The sequence below is a fragment of the Mytilus galloprovincialis genome, chromosome 3, assembly GCF_965363235.1.
Source record: "Mytilus galloprovincialis chromosome 3, xbMytGall1.hap1.1, whole genome shotgun sequence".
NCBI lineage: Eukaryota > Metazoa > Mollusca > Bivalvia > Mytilida > Mytilidae > Mytilus > Mytilus galloprovincialis.
The window spans coordinates 63,302,933-63,318,742 of NC_134840.1; the positions used below are offsets into that span (position 1 = coordinate 63,302,933).

Consider the following 15,810-nt stretch of genomic DNA (forward strand, 5'->3'; position numbering starts at 1 on the left):
TGATTTGCATTCTTCTTATTTGGACAAACAATTAGATTATCACATGTAAAGATACAAAAAGTCAACGCTTATGTAAAGAAACCATGTGTGTCAGATATGTTTCGATGAAGGTTTTTAACTAACATAATCACTTCATTTGGGTAAAAAGTCTAAATTAAAACCTATTGAAACAAAAAAATGTATGTGTAAATACTTTATGCGATTCAATAGGCCTAAAAAAGTAAATTTTATCTCGAAACCGTATTAAAAAATCAGATAAAAATAAGACAGGCAGACTGGAATCTAATCGACCGTGGCTTCAAACCAAAGTGTAGATCAATGTCATCAATGCAGCGAGAAAATCCCATACCCAGGTTTCAACTAGCACCTACGAAATAATATTATAACACTAAACTCCAAAACTTACAAATAAACAAAACCGAAGAAAAAAAAACTATCAAAAAAACAAAGGCTAGAGATTCCTGACTTATAACAGGCGCAGAAATGCAATAGGATAAAAAAAATGCAACATTAAAACATTGTTTAAAGATTAAGTTGAATTGATCTTGTACAAATACTATTTAAAAGTTACTGACCAAGTGTTCTTTCTTTAGTTTAGATGAATAGTGCCGACTTGAATCCAATGAATCAATTTAATGAAGAAATATTAAAATTAAAATTAAAATTTAAGTTACCTTGACATGCATGTTCATATGAAGGTATATACTAAGTGAAATTAGAAGTCCACTGGCAGAGGTAAAACTTTAGTTTTTTTATGAAGAGATTAAATCGTTAGGGATACTGACTAGGACTTTTTTAGAAGGCATGACTCATGTTTAGGTAGATCGGTTGAGGTAAACAGCTATTATAATGGCAAACTCCATTCAGACACAATAGAGCATCTTGTTGCGTCTCTTTTTTTGTCCTTGTGTAACTCTTATCAACACAGTTTTTTTTCAGATTTGCAATAGCTGAAATGCATGTCAGATGAAGAAATTTGCAACAAGTGTTGGTGTGTACATGATATGTTGGGTTGGATTTATCTGTTTAGCGTATTCAAAGGTTATTGTAGTAAGTTGTCACGTTTGTCTTAACAAGACATTATCTAACTATCTGAAATATCAGACTAAATGGGGACTAAATGATTCTGAAAATTAGAGGACTAGCTATAGACGAGATAAAGACTAAAAAGTCAATATTGGTAAACAAAAAAAACTTCTTCAAATTAAAAAGATAGAAAACTCAAGCTAATACATTGCAATCTTCGATAAAAGAAGGGTTGAATATCACCAACTATGTTGTACTGGAAGTTATTTTGAAGTCCTATAATAAGTAAAATTAAAAGAATTTACAAGAGTTGTTGAGCAGGTATACTTGTTAATTCCTACACAACAAATAAGTGTCAAGTTCAACTTTTATGATTCACTTAGACAGAAGAAGAAGACAGAATAAGTATAACCGTATCAAGGCAATATCTGTACTTGATAAATTTTATGTGTGTTGTTGGAATTCTTCAATGAAGAAATTTACTCTTTTTTTTTGACTCAATAATGTATGTATCGCTTTTAACCAAATATTTCAGATTGAACATGAGGAAACCATACATACCTTTAAAGACGAGATGACAGGATTTGGACCAAGTATTTCAGAGAATGGCATGAAGGTACAATAACTGTTAGACTGGTATTTAAAAAGAGTCGGACGGTACTCAAATCAAATTAAAAAAGTGGGTGCAACAAAAATTAAAGGTAAATGGATCCTATTCCTCAAGTGACATCTGTCATGGTGCCAAATAACACAAAAAATACAAACAAACAAAAAATTAAGTTCAAAACCAGAAGAAATTTGAGGATTATTCAACAATTTCTGAGTTTACGAAATGGACTAAATTAATGTAAACCAATGTTTAAATACTAGCTAAATGTAGTTTTTAATCATTTACAAAAAAGAAAAGAAAGAAAAAGTGATACGAACAATTCGGCAAAAGGTATATGTTCTAAAAACCGTTTAATAAACTATTTTATTTAACTTCATTGATCTTATTAACTTTCAGGGAAAACTTGTTTATTTCGGACAAATTCACAATACTTCATGCCTGGATTATGGACCACAGTCTCACTTGCAGAATAGCATAGCATTGATGAGACAACACGGCTGTGATATTGTGAATATGGTATTTATAATATATGTAAACACATTGCAAAATAACAAAAACACTGAAGTCTAAGGTTAACAGATCTATGAAAATAATCCGAAATCACTTAGAGAGAGAACGGGGACAACAACATTGACGAAAAAAACACAATTAATGTCCTAAAACATATCAAACAATATAAAGCAAGCACGATTAAACGTGAAACTTTGATCGCACCACTTAAAATTTTACAGAATATAAAAGTCGAAACAATTAAATAAATGTACCATTCTTACAGAGAATATAAGTAATCTGATATTGACTTGATATGATGTTTCAATAAACAACTAGGATTTTATGATTCACGTTCTAATCAAAGTTTTTGGAAGTTGAAAAGCAATATTTCCAAAAACGTTTTAAATCAGTTAAAGGCAATGCATGCTTTGGTTAGAAAACCTTCATTGTTACGAATATTATTTTTTTTTGTAAATCAAAATTACAGGATATGAATGTATTTATATTTTCGTATGGTAGACAACAGAAAACCACAAAACTGATTGTTATCCGGATTTAAACGTTCTTACTATCACAGCTCAATAGAATTAATACCAAAATAAATAATCATACGGTGTTTAATAACAATAAGCTACATCCATATAGTATAGTTAGCTATAAATGTCCTTGGCATGATAAAATATGAAAAAAATTCAAACAAGAAAAACTAATGGTACTCTTTATACAAATACAATTTACAATAAAAATTCATGTCAGAAATGAACCAACGGCAACCATTCAATTTCAGGCCCCTGAATAGGTACAGGTACATAAAGAATTTTTCAAAATTTGAATATCGAAAAAGGAAAAAGGAAAAGGAAAACAACTTGTGTCTGGTACATAAAGAATGTTTTCGGTCAACCATGTTTGTGAATAATCTGAAGTGATGGTGTAATAACACATGAGAAGAACACATTTTACAAACCAACTCTGTATTACCGACAATTTCAAAAGCAAAAAATGGAACTTTCCCAAAATACTATTAGCTATGCCTTAAGTTATTTTCAAAATAAAAATACATTCCTACTTTTTTCAAATATCTTCAATAACCGTTTTAATCAAAAGGTAATGTCTGCGCAACGCATGAACTACAGTGCTGTTATTATTGGTAAGAGGAAGAATGCAGTTGAAAACCTAATGAATATGTCAGAAACCACAGGTAACATGATTTGCTTTTCATATAGATTTCAAAGAACAGCATATAAGAATATTTGTCAAAGGCAATACAAACGTCTATAATCTATATACAGAACAATGCAAAATAACTTACTTTCAGCTTTATAAATATCTACCAACATTAAAATTATAAATGCAAACCTCTATATAATCAAGAGTCATATAAACGATCATAATGAACTGCCATACAACCAAGCGATAAAAAGGTTTTATTGATATAGTATAACATTCGTTACAAAATGGGACACGGTGTTTGATATTAATGAAAAATACATTTATTGCAAACAACACTAGCACAAATTTAAATAATCATTACCATCAAAATACGGCAACTATAAAATATACTAGGCATTTAATACTGTGAATAATTCCAAAACTGTCCTATTTCTATACTGGCATTTATAAAACCATTTAATCTGAAATAGTGGCAGATTAAATGATTTACAGTAAACAGTGTAGAATTTCATAATACAGTGGTATTTTCAGATAATTTCAAATATGTGTTGCCAAAAACACATTGAGAACACATTTTATTGAAGCATAAGCATGTTTTACTTTCACGATTGTAATTTGCAGCAGTATGAATTTAAATGTAATATTGCGCTTGAATGTATTTAATAGAAAACATTTGATTAATCTCTTAATATATTGAGGTGGTCAGACAAAGCTTGTCGCTGGATTTACCTTTTTCATGAACCCTCATAACCTATAATTTGAAAGCCAATGCTGTATGAGCTAGACCAGTTATACTAGTATGACCGAAATGGACTTTGAAAGTATTGACTAAATCACACAAGGTCCCCTTTTCATGAGCGAGTGGAACCTTAGTATTTTTCATTATAACCGAATATAATATTGAAGAATTTTTAGACGATGTGTTGAGTTATGTCAATCATTTATATATGAACAAACGACTTTTAAAGTTAGGAAATTTTAAAAAAACCTGCGATCCCAAAAACAAAGGAATAGGTTCAGTAAGACCCCTTTTTGGCCCCAAAATATAGCAGTTTTACAAAAATGTTGAAATGTAAACTGTTTGTTATTTATTGGAAAATAGAATGCTTCTGCTACATAAATATAGGCTGTTCTTGTCAATGCAATGCACTTATATCGGGTACTAGCATCATTAAGTCATGCTAAATTACTGAGATCTTCACAATTTTAGCATTTTAGTTAAATTTTAGACGGTTTCCGTCTTAAATAAAAGTGGTCGCATTTGTGTTCATTCTTAATATTGAAATGTATGTTGTATTTGATGATAATACTACTGTTGTCTGCTCTGTGGTCGGGTTGTTGTCTCTTTGGCATATTTCCCATTTCCATTCTCAATTTCATAACATATATAGAGGTTGAGGATGAACACGGACGCGGCCAATTTCATTTTTGACAAAAACCATCTGAAAAGTGAAATATTTTGGCATATTTGATAGATTTTACATATTTAAGCTAGAATTGGAGCGTTGTTAATGAGTAAATAAGTTAAAATTTTTCACATAAACTAATTGAATCAACTGAAGAAGACATTTATCGGACCTACTCCTTTGATTGACCATAAGTGTCAATTAATAAGTGAGTATGTATGTACAGAAAGAAATGATTAACCTTCATATCTGTTTTTAATTCACTGGTATGGTTATTTATCATTTTTATTGAGTTTCGTACAAATTAAAAAATCTCTCTACAAGGATATTGTGACTAACTGTATCTGATTTAAAATTACAGCATCCAGTACACAAGACATAAACATTCCATCCGTTTTTGTGGAGGATAGCGTTGCTTTGTATTTACTGAACTTTGAAATCGATCAGATGAGAAAGTGAGTGTAATGGTAAAAGAAATTTACAAAATCTTAATCCTGGTTTCTATGATGACAAATGGATGAGTTTATTTAAAACCATTGGGTTAATGCCACTGCTGGTAGAGGTTTCACTCCAAAGGTATCAACAACCCAGTAATCAACACTTCGGTATTGACACGAATTAATATTGAGATGGTCCTATAATCATTATGAATTCACTCTTACCATTGAGATGGTCCTATAATTATTATGAATTCACTCTTACATTTTTGGGATTTTTGGATCCTCAATGCTCTTCAACATTGTACTTGTTTGGCTTTATAAATATTTTGACATGACCGTCACTGATGAGTCTTATAAACGAAACGCGCGTCTGGCGTACTGAACTATGATCCTGGTACCTTTGATAACTATTTACAGAACATTGACATTTTCTTAGTATTTCCAAATAAGTTTTTTTTTAAAAACCTTTCAGCATTTTAGATCCTTATTGCTCTGCAACTTCGTACTGTATTTGGCCTTTTTTGACATATCTAATTCGTTGTTTTTGTAGATGAAACGTGTCTTGCCTACAAAATTGTAATAATAATACTTATGCTGCTTTTATTTTGACAGTTGTTTTCCATTCGTTTGATGGACTTTATCATTTGATTTTGCCATTTGATTAGGGACTTTCCGTTTTGAATTTTCCGCTGAAGTCAGTTTTTTGTGATTTTACTTTTTTATATTATATATACATGATATATTTGTAAGCTGATTTGAGTTTTGGACTGACTAGCTTTGAGCACTAAGTAAATGTGAGTATTTGTATTTGTGCTTTGAGCATCATGTCATTTTTGTAGTTTTATTGTGGCTTAGAAACGAGTTCTTTTACAACTGATTTCCAAAATAAGGTGTATTGTTGTATTGTCACATCACTGTTGATTTCGGTATTTGTATTATTTTACTTGGGGTGCTTTGTCTTGAATACATGATAAATTTGATTTCATGTTCCTTTCCCATTACATATCATATTTTTTTTAATTTTCTTTTAAGAACAAAACAGGTCGTTTTCCTTTCATTTTGAATTATTTCACATTTGGCAAAAGGAGCCTGTTATTGCTTACTATACAGTATGGAGTTTGCAAATTATTACAATCTATTTGATAAATTTACTGTGGTTGAGTCGTCTCTTTGACCACCCTTCAATAATCTTAATACTCACATCAAATAGATTTAATTTTAAATTAAGACATTAACATATTTTAATCCATTCTTTCATAATTATTAATTGACCATATGGAATTTAATATCACTAATTGTGTAGGCACTGAATTGTTCTTATATCCTCAAATCTCCTGGGCTAGGTAAGACTGTAAAAATACTTTTTCTGAAGCTTGAACTAAAGACTTGAAACATTATAGTGAATAAAAAAATGCATGCAATGCCGACAAATGTTACTTCGATCAATAAATTACTGTTTAGAGTTTTCGATAGAAAAATTAATCAGTTATGTAGCAGACTCCAGTGGACCTGATTTCACAGGAACTTTGTTCTGAGAGAATTTTTTTTCACAGACAACTTCTACATAATTTGTTCCATCTCTATAAAATAAGTTCCATACTTTACCTGGTGAAAACGATTTTGGTTGGTGAAATTTGATCCTTTCCTAGTGAAATAAGTTCCGGTGTATGTGAAATTGGTTCCTTAACTGGTGAAATAAGTTCTGAGTTTGTGAGATTTGTTCCTTATCTTGTGAAACAAGTTGCTTGTCTGTGAGATATTTTCCACTGGTTAAACAAGTGATCTTACATACTGAGAACTTGTCATCAGTGGGTTTTAAGTTAACATTCAAGTGCATTATAAAAACATGTATTATATTGTCAATTTGATAATGTAATAAATGAAAAATGTAAACATCCAATTTCGATTCTATATTAAATATTTTTAATAGTATACACAATAAAAAATGCCAAAAGACACTTATGAGCCAAAAAAGAGTAGAAAAAGACAAATCATTCTGAAAAAAGTATAGTTAAAGATGAACGTTTGTACTAGGTTGAGGTTTAAAGTGTTTGATCAATTATATTGAAAGACATTATAGAAAAAAAAGACACACTCTTTTGAAACTGAGCCTGTGCAATTTGTTGCAACGATACTTATTTTCTGTGAAATAGGTTTGAACAAGACTAAATCATTAATTTTTATGAAATATCGTTGTTCAAAACTAAGATCACAGGAACTTATTTCACTTTTTAATATTTGAACAAAATTCATAGAGCTGTGATTTTTGTTCCGGAACTTATTTCACATTTGGTCAAAAAATTAGTTCCGGAACATATTTTACAGTACTGGAACATATTTTCTGTGATATAGATACCGGTGGAACATATTTCCTATGAAATATTTCCTGGTGGAACAAATGTGTGCCGGAACAACTTTTTGTTACATGATCACTTAGTTATTTTTTTCTCAGTACATTGTCAGTTACAGATATTTACTGGTAACGAAAGATTACTCTATAACTCAGTAATTTTCCATTTTTTAAAAACATTTTTAGCTAATAACTCTGTTTGTTTTGCTTACAAATTGTTGTTAATATTATTGAATTATATACTATTGTCATACAAGTGAGAAGAAAAACCAGGTTCAATCCACTATTTTCTATTAAGAAATGTCTGTAACGAATCAGATATCTGACTGTTGTTTTACATTCGTTTGATGTGTTTGGGATGATATAATAAACTTGTATAATTTTGCCATTTGTTAAATGAAAGTTTCATTTTTAATTTTCCTCTCATTTTGGTATTTGTATCGTGATGATTAAAAAGCATTATATCACCTGGCCAAGGGGAATCTCCTTAAATTTTATTAGATTTGACCTTCTTAGATTAAATTCATATCGACTGCTTACATAGCAGGGATCCGTTAATGTTTACAGGTTTTCAATATTCACTTACACTTGTATTTGTTGTTTGTTTGTGGTGCTTGATCTTATAACAATAAAATCATAAAACAAGATGCATGACTATATTTTATTTCAGTGCATATATACAAATCACAAGAGAAGAAGACGAAACTAGTGCGTTTACCTGGACGGGATATATTGTGGCTGGGGCATTTATGTGTATATTGTTTACTACTATTTGTTCTTGGAACTGTTCAAAATACGTAAGTATACCTTTACCTTTTACTGTTTCTAAAATAGTTATCAAAGGTTGGTTTATAATTTGATACGCCAAACGCGCGTATTGTCTTCACACGACACATGAGTGACGCGCAGATCAAAATAATACGAACGCCAAACAAGTATAAAGTTGAAGAGCGTTGAGGACCCACATATCCAAAATAAATTCTGCAAAGGTAATATATGCCTAGGGTAAGAAAGACCTTAGTATTTCGAATAAATCATGCTTTTGCAAACTGTTAATTCATAAAAATGACTATATAATTGATATTCATGGTGATCACCAAAAAACTGACTAATTAATGTTGCTGCCTGAATTAATTGGTTATTTAAGATAACTATTGTACCACAAAATGTTATGAATTCTTCAAAAAAATAAATAAAACAAAAATATATATATACGTTAAGGAACAATAATAAGGAAAAGAAAAAAAAAGAACAATAAAACATGAAACCAATAAAGACATATGAATGACACGAGACGGAAGAAAATCAGGATATGTCGGGGAACAAATAACAGAGTTAATAAATCATTAGGGAAACGAATCATAGAAAAGCAGGTGCTTCCAAATGATTGGCAAACATACAATTGTTGATGTCAAAGCTATATATAGCTGACCAACACTTGTATGTCTTTCAGAAATAGATATGGCTGTAGATTAAATTTTAAAAGTTAATCTATTATAAGGGTGACATTTATTCCTAAATAGTATAAAATATACAGTACAGTATATTTGTTAAGGAGCCAGCTGAAAGACCACTCCGGGTGCGGGAGTTTCTGACTGCATTGACGACCCATTAGTGACCGTCTGTTGTTGTCTATTCTATGGTCGGGTTGTTGTCTCTTTGACACATTCCTCATTTTCATTCTCAATTTTATTCTTTGTTTAAGTAATTCAAATCTTTCTTTTTGCTTACGATGCTGTTTGAAACGGTAAACACATCGAAGATAATATTATCAAAATGCAAGACGTTCTCAGTGTGTTGGATTAGTTTTTCTACAGAGTGTCGATATTTGAATAGGTATACTAGCTTTGGACTCCTACTAGCTGATTAGTTTCTATGCTTAAATGAACCCTGATAATTACAGAAAGATAAATCATCTTGCATTGTCACAACCTTCAATCTATCTTAGGGATCTTTTAATGATATCCTGGCACTTAACAACATGCAATTCAAGAAGTCATTGCATCTTATAGATTTCAGTAAATTCTAAATTAAGGATACTATCTAATAGTTGTCAAAGGTATTAGGATTATAATTTAGTACGCCAGACGCGCGTTTCGTTTACATAAGACTCATCAGTGACGCTCATTTCAAAATAATCATAAAGCCAAACAAGTACAAAGTTAAAGAGCATTGAGGATCCAAAATTCCAAAAAGTTGTCACAAATACGGCTAAGGTATTCTATGCCGGGATTAAGAAAATCCTAAGTTTTTCGAAAAAATCAAAGTTTTGTAAACAGGAAATTTATAAAAATAACCACATAATTGATATTCATGTCAACACCGAGGTACTGACTACTGGGCTGGTGATAGCATTGACGACAAAACGTCCACCAGAAGTGGCATCGACCCAGTGGTGTAAATCTTTGATAATCATGATAACAAAAACATTCCTAGTGTCCACTCATTTTCCTGTAGTAATATGTCTTCTGCTTCATGGCATTGAGTTTATATATCTCAATTAATTTGCCATACATTCACATTATTCTGACTCAACAAGAAAAAACTTCTATAGAAGGGTTTTGAGAAAGAAAGACTCACAAGGGAAATATCTTCGTGATCTTAGAACTTTACATATATGCAAAGCTGTCTGTTTTATAAATTTAATTGACCGAGCGTGACCAAATCCCATATGCGATATTTAGACTGAGTGTGGGATCCAACGGTGTTACATAGAAACCAGGCAATAATTACTCCACGACAAGAACGTATCCGATCTGTCACTGTTTTGAAGTCATGCGATTTCCTTCTGTGTTTTTTTTTAACTTTTCTATTTTCTTCGTAGAATACACCAGCTTTCAATAGGGTAAACTACTGTTGCTTTTAATTAACATACAGTACGATCTTTGTACAAGACAAGATGTAACAAACAAATTTCAAAGAAAGGCTGTAGCTCATATCTTAATAAACATGACAGGGTCTCAAAATAAGGATACGTAGCAAGATTTTGCATTTTTATAACAAACATCTGAAACCCTAATTGAGGAAAATATATTACATCAATTTAAAAAATATATATAAAGATGATAGACTTGAAAAGTTTCATATCTTAAGAAAATCTGAACGTTCATATAAAAAACTAAGACGTTTTAGATGTACAAGTTACAATATTAATTGTACTGTCATACTGATATACTCATTACATATGCGTTTTGCTAACTTTACACGGAGATTCTAGATAAATTATACCTATTGAAGAATATAAGCCCCAATGAAATTATGAACACCTTATTTGTTCAATCTTTTCGAAAGTATTAAACTGAAACTTCAGGTTCAATCCACCGATTTCTACAATAAAAATGCCTGTACCAGGTCAGGAATTTGACACTTGTTATACATTCGCTTGATGTATTTAAGATTTAATTTTGCCAGTTGATAGTTACATGTACTTTTCGATATGAATTATTGTGAGAGTTCGGTATTTTTATTATTGTAATTCTTGTTCTAGATTGATGGAAGACGTAATAATATCGATGGAACAAATTGACAGATTCATACCGATAGATGAATACTTTTTTGATTTTCAAGTTCCCGGACAAAATATTATAATGTTTTTTTTTTGAGTTTACATAGGTTTGTTGATTCATTATGTTTGTAGTTTTAGAGATTATGTAATCACAACAGTTTCATAGACGTTAAAATTGCTAGTTACTTTAAACCAATTCCGTTACAAAATATGTCAATTTAAAACCACGTTACGTGACCGTAGAATGTTGATATTTGTTATATTTATAAACTTCTATTTTTTTTTAGTGCAGATCAAGAACTAATATAAGCAGCTGTTTTGGAAGGAAGAGGAGAACTTCGATGCCATCTTTTTGGAATACATCAGAAATACATGAAGCCCAGTTTAAAAAGGGTAAACGTTTATTGATTTACTTCAAATGGAAAATCTATTTTGTTAAAGAGAGCTATTATTCTATCATGTGAACAGAAAATACAGAACATTGAACAATGCAATAGGAGCTATATGCAAGACAAAGTATAAAGCTAATTGCAGTATGACGTGCCAGTCGTACTAAATGATATACCTTTATCTATGATAAGTTAGAAACGTATGTCCAATATCTCAAATTTTACATGTTTGATATATTTTCAGACCTAAAACTAATTTGGTGATTAATGAATCATTCTAGACTATCAATCGTCTGAAGAATAAACCATATACATTGAAATGCAACAAAAGCGATGTTCATTGAATATAAAAACACGTTACTCGTGTTTCATAGAAACTTGCATCATGTAAATCTTCCTTAAAGTCATAAGAAACCTCAGATTAAAAAAATAATGCATATGCTTTTATAACTAAATGAATAGTTTTCATTATACAACTTATGTACATATACTTTTTTCTGAGGAAATTTTTTTAATTTGTCCACATTTAGAAGAAGTTTACTTATTTTTAATTGCTTGCTTCCAGGAAGCAATTCGCCAACATATTTTCCGTATGCATAGTGACCTGAGCGTGAACCTCCTCGTAAAAATCCGGTGATCGCAATACGCATGGATCTGTCATTAAAATAAAAAATTATCTGATTATACATGTTAAACACGTGCTCAATACCCATGCTTTTTGTTATTGGTTAACTATAAGGTGACAATCGGTAAACTTCGGCTTCAAAACACGCCATTTAATGAGCAGCCATATTTGTTAGACCATAACAGACAGAGAGAAACAAAATTGACGATCATACGATACATTTGCGTAAAAAAATGATAAAATCGTGCACAGAGGACTAAGTCTATGATATATACATGCATTGGTTCAAGAATTAGATAATCATTATTTTTCACCACCCACTCGTTTCATATGACTTTAAATTGATTATTTTTATATTTGATATATGCATGAAATCCATAACAGATATTACAGCAAGACTTCAAAATATTTCTACTATGATTTATGGTTCATCGAATGAATTTATTTGTTTACATTTAATGCAGGTTTTAAATACAAAACATGCCCGATATGTCTAGAGGATTTCGTTAAAAAAGAAAAGTTATGGATTCTGCCATGTGAACACGGTATGTATGTTAATTACCATTGGTTTCATACAATTTTATGTACAAAACGTAAGGTTTGGCAAGTGATACTAACAAACCTTACAAAACAAATGTGGCGGGAATATTGTTGGTGTGCCATTTACAATATCTTGCTCATTTTGTTCCTACCTAAACCCTGCATGCAGTTAAAATGTCAATAACTTATTCTCATTAACTTTACATCTTATGTACTGCAAAATTTTTGAATTTAAACATATATCCGGAAAATGTCACATCCCAGATCTGTATGCGAGCATTAATCATATCACACTTTTGTTTCTCTACAACCCCGTGCACTGGACCGATAACATTGTCATACATGAATATTGAACGCATCTTCTCAGAAGAGTGTAATTTGTTGCTTATCTGAAATCCAAGATGCAGATCAAATCGCTAACAAAAAGTAGTGTATACATGTGCGACATCATCCTGATTTTCATCTTGTATTTGTGCTGTACAAGCAATAGCTGAAATATGCTGTAAAGCTAGGGTACCAGAAAATCAGCAATCTAAGCATACGACATATTTGACAGAGTTCAGAAGAAATGATAAGAGATGTCTTGCAAAAGAGGGACGAAAGATACCAGAGAGACAATAAAACTCATAGATTGAAAATAAACTGACAACGCCATGGCTAAATAAAGGCAACAGTAGTATACCGCTGTTCAAAACTCATAAATCCATGGACAAAAAACAAAATCGGGGTAACAAACTAAAACCGAGGGAAACGCATTAAATATAAGAGAACAACGACATAACACCGAAACTTAACACACACAGAAACGGACCTAGCATCAGACAAAACACCACGAGAATAACAAATATAACATGAAAACCAAATACATGAATTTGGGATAGACAAGTACCGTGCCACGTCTTATCTCAATTTCTCAAAAATAAGAGAAAACACAAACGACTCAACGTTAAAATGCAACACACACAGAAACGAACAATAATATAACAATGGCCATCTTCCTGACTTGGTACAGGACACTTTTAAAGGGGAATAAAAGTGGTGGGTTGAACCTGGTTTTGTGGCATGCCAAACCTCGCACTTTAATGGCAAAGTTAAATATAACATTGAAATGACAACATAATATTACAGGACTACAATACAAATTAATAGAACATATTAGACAAAGAAAAACATGATTAATAGATAACAAAAAGCATCAGGTTTAAAATTCAATAAGCCAAAAACGCGCCTTGTTTGGCAAACAGACAAATAATAGTACAGAAGACACAACATAAAATTCAATAAGCCAAAAACGCGCCTTGTTTGGACAAACAGACAAATAATAGTACAGAAGACACAACATAGAAAACTAAAGACTAACCAACACAAACCCCACCAAAATGGGGGTGATCTAAGGTGCTCCGGAAAGATAAGCAAATATATGAGTTTGATTGTCCCTCTGTAATTTTCGCCCCTCTTTTATATGTTTGATTTCAACTTAAAATGACACACATTTCCAAATAGGTTGATCTGCCCCATGTTAAGTTATAATTGTTGTTCTGTGATGATAAGTCGTAATTTCGTAATCTATTTAGGCTTACATTGATAAATAGCTAAAATCGGTAGTATTAAATTCTGAGTTACAACAGGCGTTGAGAAATAATTCCATGGAATAGTTACTATTCCACGGAATTATTTCTGAACGCCAGTTAATGATTTCATATAAAGCCTCTAGTTTAGCTGCACAATTTAGTTTAACCCTATTAGATTAGACACCACTAAGTCATAATTATGTTGTCATCTCAGAATCATAATAATATATACCAATATGTCACACTTGCTGAAAAGTTTTTTTTGGCTACGATAATTGGAACATTTCCGTGGTCATCTTTGACCCAGGTATTCATAGCTGTCAACTAGTCATGACGGCGTATTACCTATATAACCCCTTGGTAAAGTGAATTCATTGTAAGCAGTTATCACCAATCAAGAAAACTATCATATTAAACGCAACATCAGCCAAATTGGAAAACTTAAGTTTTTTCTTTGTTGTAAATCTTTACTTATTAAAATATTTGATAAACATGTATTATTTCAGGGTTCCATGTTGAATGCATAAAACCATGGTTAAATGAAGGAGAGTGCAAATGTCCAGTGTGTAAACGAATGATTATTTCAATACCGCTGTGAACCAGTTCCATACCAAATATGACACTTAAGGCTTGCGTGGTTAATTGAAGAGATGCACTACACAACTTTATTAACTTTTTTTTCACATTGAATTCAATCAATTTTAAAAATAATTAGATACAACGATGACCAAATCAGGTCGAAAAAATAATCCTTTTTTAATATTTGCAAATGAATTTGGAGGTATTTGGTAATAATTGAATGTGACATAGCGTTCCAATGTTCACGAGGGATTTTGATCCTTTCTTTAACACGTCTTAAAGAACAATTTCTGTGTTATAAGTTATTAACACGATAGTTTGACTATAATATTTATGCATGTATCGAGTTTGACGTACTAAATTATAATCCTGGTACCTTTGATAACTACTATTGGGTATTGTTTTTAAATTAAAATATACAGTTCCAATTGTAAAAGCTTACTGGATTAGCTGGTTGTTCTTGAAATCGATATTAAAAGGGAAAAAAACAAATTTAACCTTAAAGCGCAATGCAACAAAACAAAATAACAACAAAGTTTTCCAAAACTGGAGGAGAAACATTTGTTTGTCTCAGGGGAATAGTGTTTGAAGTTTACAAATTTAATATCTGAATCTGACTACAAACATGTCAAGAATCACATTTATATTATACCAGAGCGAAACCATTAGACACTGTATGTGGGATATTAAAGGCAACTGTAACATACCGCTGTGTATAGTCATAAATCGATTAAGAGAAAACAAATCCGGGTAACAAACTTAAAACGGGGGAAACACATCAACTATAAGAGGAAAACAATGAAACAACAGCACACTGAAGTGCAACAAAAACAAACTACAATCCAACAATCTTAGTTAGATAACAACTGCCATATTTCTATCTTGGTCCTGATGTTGTAAGAAGAAATGGTGTGTTGAACCTGGTTTTGTTGCTAGCCAAACCTCGGCGCTTTATGGCCATGTTAAATATACCGCTAGAATGACAACATTACATGGCGGTAATACAGCACAAATAAGTGCAATAATATCCAGGACAGAGAAATACATAAATATATAATATAATAGTACATTTCGAAATGTTAACCATAGAATGAGAATGAATAACTA

The 15,810-nt window shown here is 31.3% G+C and overlaps 1 protein-coding gene across 1 annotated transcript; it reads left to right on the forward strand.

Annotated features, from left to right (window-relative positions):
• Positions 1 to 927: 927 nt before the first annotated feature.
• LOC143066513 (E3 ubiquitin-protein ligase Godzilla-like) lies at positions 928 to 15,143 on the forward strand. The gene is made up of 9 exons (XM_076239422.1): positions 928 to 1,050; positions 1,562 to 1,642; positions 2,033 to 2,152; positions 3,233 to 3,326; positions 5,066 to 5,159; positions 8,165 to 8,291; positions 11,287 to 11,392; positions 12,478 to 12,558; positions 14,631 to 15,143. The coding sequence occupies exons 1-9, from the start codon at positions 967 to 969 to the stop codon at positions 14,720 to 14,722; spliced, it is 879 nt and encodes a 292-aa protein (XP_076095537.1). The 5' UTR covers positions 928 to 966; the 3' UTR covers positions 14,723 to 15,143.
• The last annotated feature ends 667 nt before the right edge of the window (positions 15,144 to 15,810 follow it).